Source organism: Vombatus ursinus, unplaced genomic scaffold (assembly GCF_900497805.2).
Source record: "Vombatus ursinus unplaced genomic scaffold, bare-nosed wombat genome assembly UNPS02005459.1, whole genome shotgun sequence".
NCBI lineage: Eukaryota > Metazoa > Chordata > Mammalia > Diprotodontia > Vombatidae > Vombatus > Vombatus ursinus.
The window spans coordinates 10,517,212-10,531,568 of record NW_020945237.1 but is presented as its reverse complement, the minus strand read 5'-3'; the positions used below and the strand labels follow the sequence as shown (position 1 = coordinate 10,531,568).

The 14,357-nt window shown below is 36.6% G+C and overlaps 1 protein-coding gene across 1 annotated transcript in view; it reads right to left on the bottom strand.

The window, feature by feature from the left end:
- Positions 1–14,357, bottom strand: part of MALRD1 (MAM and LDL receptor class A domain containing 1) — an 832,608-nt gene that overhangs the window by 709,382 nt on the left and 108,869 nt on the right. Inside the window, 1 exon segment of the mRNA XM_027847861.1 lies at positions 2,737–2,829. Within this exon segment, the coding sequence (XP_027703662.1) occupies positions 2,737–2,829 (93 nt within the window).

Genomic DNA, 14,357 nt, shown 5'->3' with positions numbered 1-14,357 from the left:
ACAAATACTTGTTTGGTTCACAACATATAAAAGGATGTTGGGCCTACAAAAAGTGGATTGAATCAGAAGCCATACTTGTTGACTAATGACTGACTTGTGTTTTCATCATCTTCTTTCCTATTCACAGGGTTAATTTATGGCCATTTCTGCCCCATACAGAGAGAGCATTCTGAAGAAATCTCAAATATGAGCTCAGTCTGTTTCCAAATGTCATTTATTCTCTTATCTGAAGGGAACATTTCTTAACCATATCAAATGGGGCATAGCCAAATCAACAGATCAGAAGTTTCATGAGAACTCCTTAAGCCATTATCTCTCTATTTAGGAAATAATCCTAGCCACAAACACCATGATTATGTTTTCTTAACATTCCTTTAAAATAGAGAGATCAAGAGGTAAAGTTATTAAAAGATGTACATTTTCTATTTCTTAACAGGATGCATAAATTCAATTGAATTTATATATGCTCCTGAATTAATCTATTAACTAACAGAGAGGGGGGCAGCTAGGTGGTGCAGTGGATAGAGCACTGGCCCTGAAGTTAGGAGGACCTGAGTTCGAATCCTGCCTCAGACACTCACTAGCTTTCTGACCCTGGGCAAGTCACTTAACCCCAACTGCCCCGCAAAAAAAAATAATAATAATAATAAATAACAGAGAGAAAGAAACAGAGAAAGAGAGAGAGAGAGAGAGAGAGAGAAAGAATGAGTATAATAGTACCTTCCACAGAGAGTTATCGCAGGCATCAATGTAATCTATTTTTATCGAAACAGATACATATAAACATGCACACATATACAGAGAGAGAGAGATAGTAAAAAAATAGAGATTTGTGCATATAAATATACAGATTATACATAGAGATATATACAATATATATACACTACCTAAAATGAAGTATTGGTGAGGACACTTAAGCCTAGAAAGGAATATAAACCCTAAATAACATCTACAAAAACAAAATTAGTAACACTTGATAGTCATTTAACACTTCAAGGTTTGCCTAGCATGTTATATAGACTAGCTCACTTAAGGTGCTGCAAACAACTCTGTGAGACAGCTACAACTGGCATTATTATCCCTCATTTTAGAGGTGATGAAACAGGCTTGAGGAGATTACTTATTTTTCCCTGTGACCACACAGGCAATAAGCATCCTGGCCATCCTGACTCTAAGACCATCGCTCTGTTCGCTATGCCTTAGTCAACCAAAACACTGGTATTTTGGAATAAATCCTTCGAAAAATAGAATTTAACTTAAAATCTTGTCCCTTGATAATTATATAAAATTTCTACTGGAACTTTGGGCTATCGCAGAAAAAAAGCAATCAAATATTTGGTGAAAAAAAACTAGATTTTAAAACTTGATGTGATGTCTCATTTAGATCGTAGAAATCATCCTGTTTCTTCATTAGTTGGGTGCTAAATGGAGCTAACCATGATGAGAGTTTGGAAACCAAAAATGTCTTCCAATGTGCTTAAAAACAACAACACTACTAACAAGTCAAGGCAGCCAGCATTAATTAAGTTCTTATCATGCACTAGGCATTGTGCTGAGTATTCGATGATCACAGCAACAATATCTATTTATCTCTGTTTTTAGCTTTAAATCTAAATCTGAAACTTCATTCAAATTTTATCCCTTGGTCACATACAGTAAATAGTATTCCAAAATCAATGTGACAGTGGTGCCTTTGGGGGTTAAAAACTAGATGTCAGCAGGAAACAAAAATAAGAATGTATGTGTGTGGAAAGGTGAGTATAACAGGCTAAAGAAAAACTGAACTTTTCTGGGTTTGCCATAAAAATGATATAGTTCAGGAAAGATAGCCTATGTATCATGTGGAATGCAAAGAGGAAAACGTCTTCTCTACCTATCTCCTTGTTTCTCCTTTTTTGCTTCATATTTGGGAATTCAGAGCTCCAAGTCTAGCAAACAAAGCAACAAGACTGGTAGGATCAGCCAAAAGCAAAAATCATCCCCATGACTTTATAATTATATCGCTGTATAAGTAGACATAACCCATACCTGTTCCTGTTTTAATTCACTCCAGATAGAGTAAATGCAAACAGAAAAGCTTCCCCATTATAAAGCAGCCTTATTAATAATCTCAATCCCTGTTGAATATAAAATTCAGTAGCTTCCCACCAATTCTTTAAAAGTAGCAGCAATTCAACTATGTTCTAGATTTACGTAGCTGGCCATAGACACACAGAAATATAAATGACTACATACGTGGCATTGTCATAGCTAATACACAGGTAAAGACAAAATAACAAGTTATCTCTCTGCCTGCCTGAATGTTCAATATAGCTCTATGGAAAAGCAACTGAAGGCTCTGATTGAAGGCAGGGAAAATGAGAACCATGGGAGTAGCACCAGGACATGTTATGATTCCTCTACCCTAATAAGGAACTGCAATTTTGTCAGCAGATATAACGAATCTCAGACATAAAGAGGTTAATTGATCTGCCCAGGGTCACAAATCTAATGTCAGACAGAGGTGAGATTAGATCCCAGTTATTCCAGATTTCCATCCATTGGGCCTGGTCAACTTTATAGGTGTTCTACTCATGCCATGTTGGCCTAAGTGGTGCCAGAAGCATCAAGGTAACTTTAGGAGTACACTCTCAATTTTGAGGCTCATATGAGAAAATGGATTACATGCTGTCAAATCAAAAATGCATATAAAACTTTTACAAAATAGATAAATATTGATAATTTCCCCATTAGTACCTTAAAGTTTGTCATGGTCTCAGGTACAGACACTTCTGTTTTCATCCACACATCCACGGTTGAAGCATTACTTGTCCATAGTATTTCTTTCCCCTGTGGATTGCAGGAAAAAAATTATGTTATTTCTTAAAACGACTCCCTTCTGTCCCCAATCTCATTCTAACAATTTTTTTATTTTAAATTTTTATTTATAAGACTAGAGATTTAAAACTAAAAGAGATCTTAATGACCATATATCTAATCCACCCGTTAATTTTATAGATTAGGCAACTGAGATCCATGGAGATTCACTGGCTTGCTCCAAGGCATTAGAGGGGTGTTTTTTTTATATCTTTCGTTCAAAGGCATCTCTCCTCTCTATTTCTTGGTCCAGATAGCCATCTCTTGCAACAAAGAATAAAAAAGAAAAAAAGAAAAGTAGTTAAGAAAAACCAACATTAACTTAAAATAAACAAAACCACCCCAGGAGTAATTAATGTGGTGTTAATAACTGTATAAGTTAATAGCTATGATGTAAGTCATATGCAAGTGTAGAGAGGTGTCTTTTCTTAAATGAAGTAAAATGGTGAGATTAAAAGTTGCCAGAACTCTAACAGTGGCTTCCCCTTACTCCCTCCCCTCAGTCAATGTCACAAATGGGATAATGTAGGTTCTTGTACTACCCTCTCCCTCCCAGTTGAATTTGAATTTTTTTTTCCATAGAACCAAGGGTATATTGGTCTCCAATACTGGCTAGGCTTAATTGATTATTTATATGTGTGTGTATATATGTATATATGTTACTATATATATACATGTATATATATATATATATATATATTGATTAGATAGATAGATAGAGTCTTAATGAGGAATATGTCAACCTGGGGCAAATGCAGTTAGGTGGAGGTTTCAATCCAGATAATAGAGTTCAATCATTAGTGCTATATACATGAGTTGAAGGGAGGAGAGGTCCCATGTCACTTAGATTATTTGGGGGATAAGAAAGTAGACTGCAAGGGACGGACAACACAGAGATGGGATTGCCACAGAGATGTGAGCCAATGCAATCACCGAGGAGAGAGGGATAAAAAAGCATAATCACTGAAGGAAGGAAGTCTGGTTTAGCCCTGGGAGGAAACACCTCCCTTGATGTCAGTGTCATAGAACAAATTCCGATTTGCCCCAGGGTAGTTTCGGCTCTGACCTTATTCCAAGTATGGTATGTGTAAAAAAAAAAAAAAATGGAGGGAACTGGTCCTACTAATTTAACTAGTACTCATAATATTGTTTCTAGAGGAAATGGCCTTCAGAGTTTCAAATGCACTTCCCAAAGAACATCTGGAACGTAACCCAATCATCACCTAGGGATGTCATGATATATAATTTTTAACATCTCCATTCCCTGTTCTCTGTCAAGGTTCTTTAGGTCTCAAGCCACATGTATCTGAAAGGGTGTTGACTTTTGTGAGTAAAAAAATGTATTTTATCCTAATCCTAGCTCCAGCACATAACACAGAGCCTGCCACATATATAGTAGGCATTTAATAAATGCTTGCTAATTTGTTGCTTCTAGATTATAGGCCAAAGATTACTGATCTATGAAGGGTCAGATCCAAAATGTTCACTATAGCGCCATGTTTTCAACCATTATGACAAAGATGGTTTGGTATTTGGGAAGATAATCACATTTGCCTCTTAATCTTCTCTATGAAAATGTCAGTCAGCTTGACTTGCCCGCGTATTACACCTCCTGTGAATAGATTGACTCTGATGTTCAAAGATGCTTGCCTCTTTGTTCTGTCATTTCCCATCATGCATTGAGACCATGAAAATGAACTGAATGACATCAAAATCACTCAGCCTAAGCCCTGGGATTCCCTCTATTTCTACCTTTATTATAAGCAAAGAAACTATATTTGAACATGCCATTTAAGTTCAAATCAAATTCTACATGCTGCACATTTTTCTCAATGTAAGCATTTATCTCCTTAGTAATCTTTCCTACTCTAGTATTTTCACTTTTTTCATTTATTTCATCCTTCCCAAAGAGGTCCCCTGTACTTATTCATTTCTCACTCCTTTGCTCTCTAGCCTCTACCCTGAATTTCAAATTCTAAATATATTAGAGTATATCCTACATATATTTGCATGTATATTCTGATTCATGAAAGAAGGAAGCATGTATTTATTATCCACCTAATATATGCCAAGCCTATGTACTAAGTATATTACAATTATTATCTCATTTGATCCTAACAATTCTAGGAAGTTGGTGCTATTATTGTCCCTATTTTACAATTGAAGAAACTGAGGCAAACAGAGGTTAAGTGACTTTCTCAGTATCACATAACTAATTAGTGTCTTTGGTCATATTTGAATTCAGTTCTTCCTGACTTCAGTCCCAGAACTCACAGTCTATCTACTGTGCCACCTCACCAAAAAAAAAAAAAAAAAAAAAAAGTAATCTAGTTTGAAAGAGACTCCCTGATACAGAGGAAAGAGTGCTAGTTTTGTTGTCAGATCTCCTCTGTTTGAATTCTGGTTCTCCATTTACTAGAGACATGACTTTGCTCATTAATCTCTCCTGATGTCCGCTGACTCATCTCAGATCACCTAATCCACATGTATTTATTAGGCACCTCCTCTATGTCACATATTGGTGATACAAAGGCAAAAATCATAAATTGGAAATGGTGTCTAAGGTCCCTTCAAGCTTTAAATCTCTGATCTCACAATCTGTAAAATAGGGTCAATACCATTAGCATTCACACAGTTGCAAGTACACTGATCAATACGATGAACCATATATTATCACTGAATAATTTTTAACAGTAGCAAGACATTTATGATTTCATCAGCATGGGAAACTCACTCCATCAACACACATGTCAACTCTCTTATACAGAGCTGATTAATTAAGTCAACTAGCATTTATTATGTACCTACTAGGTGCCAGGCACTGTGCAGTACTAGGTGGTAGAACAAAAAAGTTTAAAAAAAATCAAATTGTGCCTGCCTTCAAGGAGCTTACATTCATTTGGAAGGGGGAATTGTGTGAAAGGGATTACTTCATAAATGTATGCAAAGCAGTTACACAGTCATTTCTGGAGGGAGGGCACTTGCAATTGGGGAGGTGAAAATCAGGACTGAGCTGAAGAAAGAATCTCTGAGACATTAGTGAGGAAGGAGGGCATCCAAGTTAATGGATATTGCCCAAGAGATGGAATGTCCTGCATAGGGAACAGTGTACATGCCAGTAGGAAAGTCCTAGGAGGCCTCCTGAGGCACTGAGAGGATCAATCACTTCCTACAGTCACAAAGTAAAGCAGAAGCAGGATTTGATGCATCACTGGAATTTGCACCATGCTGCCTCTTAACAAAAACAATCAGTGATATGCTGATGAGCTCTCTTGATTGGCAAGTGAGCGCAAAATTACCCAGCCTACTGTATTTAGCTAGACCCAAACCCATTCTATCCTTTACATTTTTGCAATTTTCCTGCCATTGCCCTACTTTTCCCCTCTTGAAATAGACTGGACCTCCAGAAATCATGATCCAAGTCCCTGGGGCAGTCAACCCATGTAGTCTTGGGATTCTTTCCCTGTTGCTGAGCTATCTTCATAGATGTGCAAACGTATATTCACCTAGCCACTATATTTATAAAGTCCTAATCCAGACCATATTTTGCATCTGGTCTAGTGGTGCCATCTTGTCTATCCTACCATCATATATTCCCTTTGCCCAACTTTCTATCTCTGACTCTGAACAGTAAATAAGTCAATACTAAAATAACTTCTGAAAAGAGCAGGCCAAGACTGTCCAGAATGTTCTCCCTCATCTCTGCCTCCTGACTTCCTTGGATTCCTTCAAGTCTCAGCTAAAGTCTCACTTTTTACAAAGAAACCTTTCCTGGTCATCCTTAATCTTAGTTCCTTCCCTGAGAGGTCAGCTCCAGCTTAAATTTATATATGTATGTATGTATATGTATATATGTATGTATATATATACACACATACGCACACACATATATATACACATAGATATAAACATTTTGTTTGTATGTAAATGTTCGTATGTCATCTCCACTATTAGCCTGCCTTGAGAGCTGGAATGAGGTTTTTTGTGGGGCTTTTTTTTTTGCCTCTCTTTATATTTCCTTGTACCTAGTACCAGTACAGTGTCTAGTACGTTGTAGGTGCTTAATAAATGCACGTTGACTTGACTTGACATCAACTCACCATCCCCATGACACATCAGATTAAAACACCCTTACCTGGCCTCCATTTCACTGTTTGTTCTCTCCCTTTGAAGACAGGAATTGAATTGTTTTTTTTTTTTCCTTTGTATCACCAGCACCCAGCACAGAACCAGCTACATAGTAACACACAGTCTTAATAAATGCTTTTTTGTGCTTAATAAATATATTTTTGTATCATGTCTAATGCTATGGTTAGAAAGTGCTCTGGACAGCGCCTGGCAAATAGAAGGTCCTAATAGTAAACGCTGTCAATTTGACATAGTACTGTTGTATCACTCTATATCTACAAATGGTGTATTCATGTAAGTTACTATTATTCATTTAGCGATAACATCTTAACTAAGGGCTGGGGAACCTGCCCCAAGTAGCCTTCTAGGTCCTTGGGTGTGGCCTTTTTATTGAGTCCAAGTTTTACAAAACAAATCTTTTTATTAAGGGGATTTGTTCTGTGAAGTTTGGATTCAGTCAGAGCTGCACTTGAGGACCTAGAAGGCCACACATGGCCTCGAGGCCTCAGGTTCCCCAACCCATCTTAACTGTTCATTCCATAAACCAGTATAACTAACATTCTGGTTATGTTACTGCTAATGAGCAGTAATTAAAAGGCAGGTAGGTGGTATAGTGAATAGATCTCTGGACCTCGAGTCAGGAAGACCTAAGTTCAAATGTGACTTCAGATACTTGCTAGCTGTGTGACCCTGTGTAAGTTATTTGACCACTGCTTGCCTCAGTTTCTTCATCTGTAAAATAGGAATAATAATAGTACCTACCTTCCCGGGTTGTTGTGATAACAAAAAAAAGATAATATTTGTGAAATATTTTATGAATTTTACAGCCCTATACAAATGCTAGTTAATGAAACTTTCAGAGGACAACAAGGTCTAAGGTGTTACCTTACATTGCCCAACTTATAGCAACTGATTGTCATTCTGTTTAGCTCTGCTGTGCCAGGGTAGGTTGGAGTTAGGGTTAGGAGAGACTTGCATTTTTCTTTCTATTATTTTCTCTTCAACTTCTATTATTCAGCATTGAAGACCTCAGCAGCACCAACCATAGATGCTTTTAGTCTGACTGTTGTGTCAAGGAGCATTCATCAGTTTCCCCCACTTCTATTTTCTGGGAGTAATTTAGAGCAAATGGGCTCCTTTTTGCAAAATGACTAATGGACTCCTCGAGCTCCAATTGAAGAGGAGTGAGCACATTTACATTTCCCCCACAAATTTATCAAAGTCCTTTCCAAACTGAAATGGCTATTCATGCCCCAAACTTAATGGCATATTATGAATGAGATCTAGATTTTTCCTAGCATTCTCTTCTGTACTGATGACACAAATCATAAAATAAAAATCACCTTCCTCTAAACAACAAAAAAAGAAATGGACTTTTATTCTATTTCTGTGCCCCGCTCTCAGACACGTAACTATGTAACCTCAATAGGTGGCAAAGAAAAATTGAATAGCTACCTAAAAAAATTTTTAAAAAAACCATTTCAAACGATGCTCTAGTTTTTTATTAGTCGCAAAAACTCCTTTTGCTTTCCTAGAATGAGACTGATAGAACTATTTTAACCTCCAAGGAAAATATTCCCCTAAAAGTGTTCCTTTTTTTGCCTTTCTTTTTTATTTCTTTGGTTTCTTTTTGTTCCCAACCTGACCTCCTCATTTCCACTAGGGACAAGAATGCTAAAACAAGACCTTCCACTCAATTTGTATGAAGCCTATCTAGTACAGGGTAGTAGTGCTACTTTGACCAAGCCCCAGTTACAGAAAAATTATTCTATAACCTTCCCTCTGTTCCATGTAAAAGTAAAGGTAAATTTTATTACTCTAAGCTCCAGACATTTAAATATTAAAAACAGACATTTCAAGGGAAAAAAATATAAACCAATAACTCATTAAAAAAATACTGAACACTCAGAAACCCATGTCTTTGTAGGGGAGGGGTTAGGGACAGGTTACTGTCCCTGCAAGAACTATAGCATCAGGGTAGAGGAGTGAGTAAAGCCTGGACTCAAACCTGACTAGGGTGACTAGGTGGACTTCCCTGGAGGACTTGAAGCAGATGTGGATTACTGCTCCTCTAGTCCGTTGTACAGAGGATTCTTGTTCAGATAATAGCTTATTATGTGGACTCTGAGATTCAGTGTCATGGGGCCAAAAATGGTAAATGACTCAGAACCAGAACCAGATCACTTTGCCTGAAATGTTATCAATTCTAGGTTGTATTTTTCCTCTTCAGCAAATCATCTCCCCCCTCCTGGGAACTCTTAAGCATTCACCCCCACTATCCAGCACAAAAATGGAAATGACAGGTGGTTAGTGCAGCTTGGAGGTTCCAAGAAGACAGGAGTGGGAAGCAATACTCAAGGCTCCAACAGTGCCTAAAGAGTGAATCTCAGTTCCTTCATAGGTAAAATGGTCATCATCTCCCTCCTAGTTTTAAAGGTAAATGCTATGTCAAACTAGTCATAACATTTCCAAAAACATTTTCTCTCATTCAAAATATTTTTAAAAATAAAACACGATGACAAGCAAATGAAAATGAACTATTGGTAAGAAAAGTTGTGATATGGAAAATAGCACTTTTCAAAGAAAATATTCCAAAGAAGCCTTCTAAAGTAGGAATTAATATACATATCCCTAGATAATGGTTATTGCTTTCCTAAAACACATGCTAGTTCTCTAACCTACTGATTCTTTAAACCTAAGCTTTGTGGACTTGCTTTTGTTTTCAAAGAGGTGATCTAGTGTCAATTAAATTGCTATATATTTACCTCTGTACCACCAACCAAGAACAGCTCTCTTCTTTTTAGTCTACACTGAGGGCCTAGAACAAGACTACACAGTGATCACCCAGCAAATGTTATTATTTAATTAAAATGAATTTAAATGGCTCCCAAAATTACAATTTTGGTTTCCCTAATACCATTGACTTAGGGTTGATGTCTCCCGTAGTGAAAGTTACCTGCCTCTAAAAAGCCCCAACCTCTCCCTGAAACTTGTACCCATCCAGCTCAATTCTATCACTCCCAAGGACATTTCCACCTCCTGTCTGTCTGTCTGTCTGTCTGTCTGTCTGTCTGTCTGTCTCTCTCTCTCTCTCTCTCTCATTCCCACTTAATCTTTCCCTTCATCCTCAATCTCTTCTTTTCAGTCACTTTCCATTATGATCAGGAAAAGTTGGGTCTCTGCAGAAAACATTGCTCCACTGGCTAAAACTTCCCCCAATGGTTATGCTTTATCTAAAGTAGCCAGACATAAGAGGCTGGCAAGAAGAGTAGGAGTATTTTTGCTCCTCAATCTCCTCTGCTGGATTATTATATATCTTCCATCTTTCTGCCTTCCCCATAGAATGAGAACTCCCTAGGACTTTGACCTGGGCCTTTTTTTTTCCCTTCTCTCTCTACACATAATTGCTTATACTTCTCATCATCTTCCAAGTACCAACTCTTCACTTTTCTATAGAGATGATTCCCAAATCTAAATTTCATCCCTAATCCCTCTCCTGAGCTCTAGTAATTCTTTGGCAAAGACTTGCTGGTTGAGTATCTCAAACTCAGCACATCCAAACAAAATTCATCATCTTCCACCTACATGCCTTCTTTTCCTCCAAACTTCCTTGTTCCTTTCAATGGCAACCCAGTCTTCCCTGGCCGCTACATTCATAGCCTCAGAATAATCCTTGCCTCCTCTCTCTCCATCACTCCCAGAGCTATCAACTGTGAAGTTTTCCTGATCATACCTCTACAACATCTGTCTTATCTCATTTTCTATCCCTATATCCAATAATTATTTTAAGACTTCATCTCTCTTACCAGTACTACTATATCAGGATAATATTCCTCCCTCCCCAACTCAACCTTCACCAAGCTGCCAAAATAATCTTAAAACATCTTAATCTACAATCTACATTCTGGTTCCCAGCTACTTTTTCGGTCTTATTTAGAAATGTTCCTCTTCAGTATGGTGTACTGATCAGATTCAGAGCTAGGAAAATCTGTGTTTAAGTCTTGCCTTTAATACATACTAAATGTATGATCTTAGACAAGTAATTTAACCTATCAAAGAATCAACTTTCTAAAACTATAGATTATAGAGAAGGAGCTGACCTGCATAGTAGAGGTTATTTCCTTATACAGGAAATCTCTATACTAGAGACTTTATATCAATTAAATAACAGTGTCATTCCCTATCCTCTTGACAAACTCTATGTTCCATCATCAAAATATGAGCTATTACCCAACCTTGTGACTCCACTTCCTAACTTCAAGCCTTTGACCTTACTTGTTTTCCAGTCCTGCAACACATTCCCTTCTCATCTCTACCCTTCAAAAAAAATGTATCTTCCTTCAAGGACCAACTCAGGTACTACCTCCTCCACAAAAGATTATCCCTGTCCTCTAGTTTTTGGTTCCTTTTTTTCTTTTTAAAATTTTCCTGGCACATTTACTGACGTTCATGTTCTACTTCTCTGGATAGAATTTAAGCACCTTAGGCACAAAGATTTTCATTTTTTATATTGCATCCCAACCATTAGCATAGTGTCTTACATGTAGCATTCATTTAATAAATGTTAGTTGTTTGTTGAATCATCAGACTATTTTTACTCTATCCTTAGCCTTTTTCTTCTGCTTTAAGAATCTTTTTTTAAATGTCACTTAGAGAATTCATTGATTGTACTCTGCCTATCTGTCTTTATGTATTTGTCTGCTTCATAATTTTCCTGTACCATTATTAGGACTTTTTTTTTCTATTTTCTTACTGACTGAAAGCTTAATTCCATTTCTGTAAGTGAATTTCTAGGACAGAAACAGTTTTCAACAAGATATTCTCAAAAGAGAAGATGCAGCAAAATTAAAAATCTACTTTAAATTTAATCTAGGACTCTTCTAACTTTCTAGTTCCTTACAGGGAACATAGTGAACATTAAAAATGTCAAGGGTATGCTTGTGAAATAAACATATATAACAAGAGATCTGACCTGAAATTCACCCACAAGCATAAACAGACGTCTTTGCCAATGTGTTTCAGTGTTAGAGAGTTTACTAACCTAGTAGGTCAACAATGAAGTATCCAAGACAGACTGAACTTCACCTTACACAGTCAACAAAGGTGCCATCTGTTTTGACTCATGGTATGGATACCCACCTATTAGAAAGCACCGGATAAAGACCAAAAGGTGTTTCTTAATTCCCAGGAATGGTCAGATGGTGTTGAGTTAGAATTACTACAAACCTGGGCTAGCTATAAAAGATTTTGAATCCTGTATATGAGCTTGCCCTGTTCTTTCTTTTCTAGTCCACATAGGATAGAACTTCATGAAAATAAGCCCAGTTCCCTTTCTAACTTAGGAATAACATCAATTGTACCAAATAAAGTAATACAACAACAAAAAAGAATGTGAAAGAAAAATGTTCTTATGGATAAAAATCATCTCCCAGTTTAGAAAAAAGTGTGAATGTGTGTATATATACATATACATTGTTCTGATATATACAAATATATATCAGAACAATTGACAAAATTAGTAAGCAAGGAAAAATATTAAAATGAAAGAGAAAATAAGTAAGATTTTGAAGGGTTTTAGAAGGAAAGAAGAATATGCCATCACCACTCCAGAATTAAAAGTAAGACTATTAAAAGAACCTCCAGAATGTTTAATAAACCAGCTAGATAAATAGTGCCTTACACATAGAAAATGCCTAATAAATATTTTTGGATGACATAAAGATCTGTTATCTATAAAGGTAAAAATGAAATCAAAGAAGGAATAGAAAAGGAACTTGGAATAATCAGTTGAAAATCTTAATAAATTAATCAAATGGAATAAACCTAATGGAAGACAAAATGCAAAAATGGATAACAAAATAATCAAATAGCACTAGAAGAAGGCTGGAGATCACTATAAATCAAAGTACCTGGGAGTTACTAATCTCCCAGGAAAAAAAAATATAAATGAGTCTGAAATTGAAAATAGGGCAAAGTAAAAAATTACAGAATCCATAAGACAGTAACACAAAGTAATCTCAAATTTAACCTTTTCAAAAATGTATTTAGATAAGACAAAGCTATCCCAAATTGCAAATATTTAGAAAATACAAGAGCACAAAATAAAAATAATAATTGTTTCAGAAATGAGGTATGACACAAAATAAACCCACAAAATATCAGTACTTCTATGTGTTGTTAATGAAATTTAAAAAAAAACAAGGAAATGAATTTAAAAAAAACAAAAAATAAATATGCACAAATACATACAGAATTTGTATGTTAAAAAGTAAATTATATGTTCTTATAAAAATAAGGAAAAACTAAATATTAAAGAGGTGTTCAATAGTCATGAGTCAACCATATTAATACAATGAAGATACAAATAAAAGCCAAGTTATTGCATAATTTTAATGCTATGTCTGAATAACATCAAGATAGCTCATTGAATTAGGTAAAATTAGACATTTTAGAATTAAATAATAAAAAAATTCATATGTAAAGCTAAAAATTTTAAAAAGGAAATAAGAGAAAAATCTCTTCTAGATTTCAAATTATATTATAAACAAAAATTATCAAATTATCTGGAAAAATAGAAAAATAATTCAATATAATGGATCAGATAAGAGAGATGTAATGCCAAAAATATAGCATACTACTTGTTACACTCAAAACAAATTACTGGAACTGACTTCTGGGAGCCAAGATGGAGGATCAAGTGGAAAATCTCCTAAACTCTCCCATATTCACCTCCAAGGAATTATAAATTAGCACCCCAAAACAAATTCTGGAATGGCAGAACCAACAAAAAGATGAGATGAAACAAGTTTCCAGTCCAAGACAACCAGGAAGGTCAGCAGGAAAGGTGTGTCTCACTCAAGTAAAAGAGGAGTGCAGACCAGGGAAGGCAGTGTTTTAACAAGACAGCAGCATGCCCTGCCTCAGTAAGCTAGTGGGAGGGCCTGAGGCCCAGGATAGCACCAGGCAAATGGGCAAACTTCATCACTAGGACCCACCAAGAGCCTCAGTGTAGTTCCAGGTAAGCCACCAGACCCATTAGGCCCTGCATGGCACCACAGAGCACCAACTACTCTAACCCCACCTCAGCATAGGACATTGCAAGGCACCAGACCCCCACTGGCCTGGCACTGCATAAGCCCCTGTGGGCCTCAGGGCAGCCCCAGCACAACACCATGCAAAAGCCAAGGCTTGCAGCCCCTCACACAAGAAGGTTAGGATAATGCCCCTTCCATCCCAGGAGCAGAGCTCAATTTTAAAAGTAATGAAATAGGCTGGAAAAGATGAAAAAAAAAAAGAAAAGAAGGAAGGAAGGAAGGAAGGAAGGAAGGAAGGAAGGAAGGAAGGAAGGAAGGAAGGAAGGAAGGAAGGAAGGA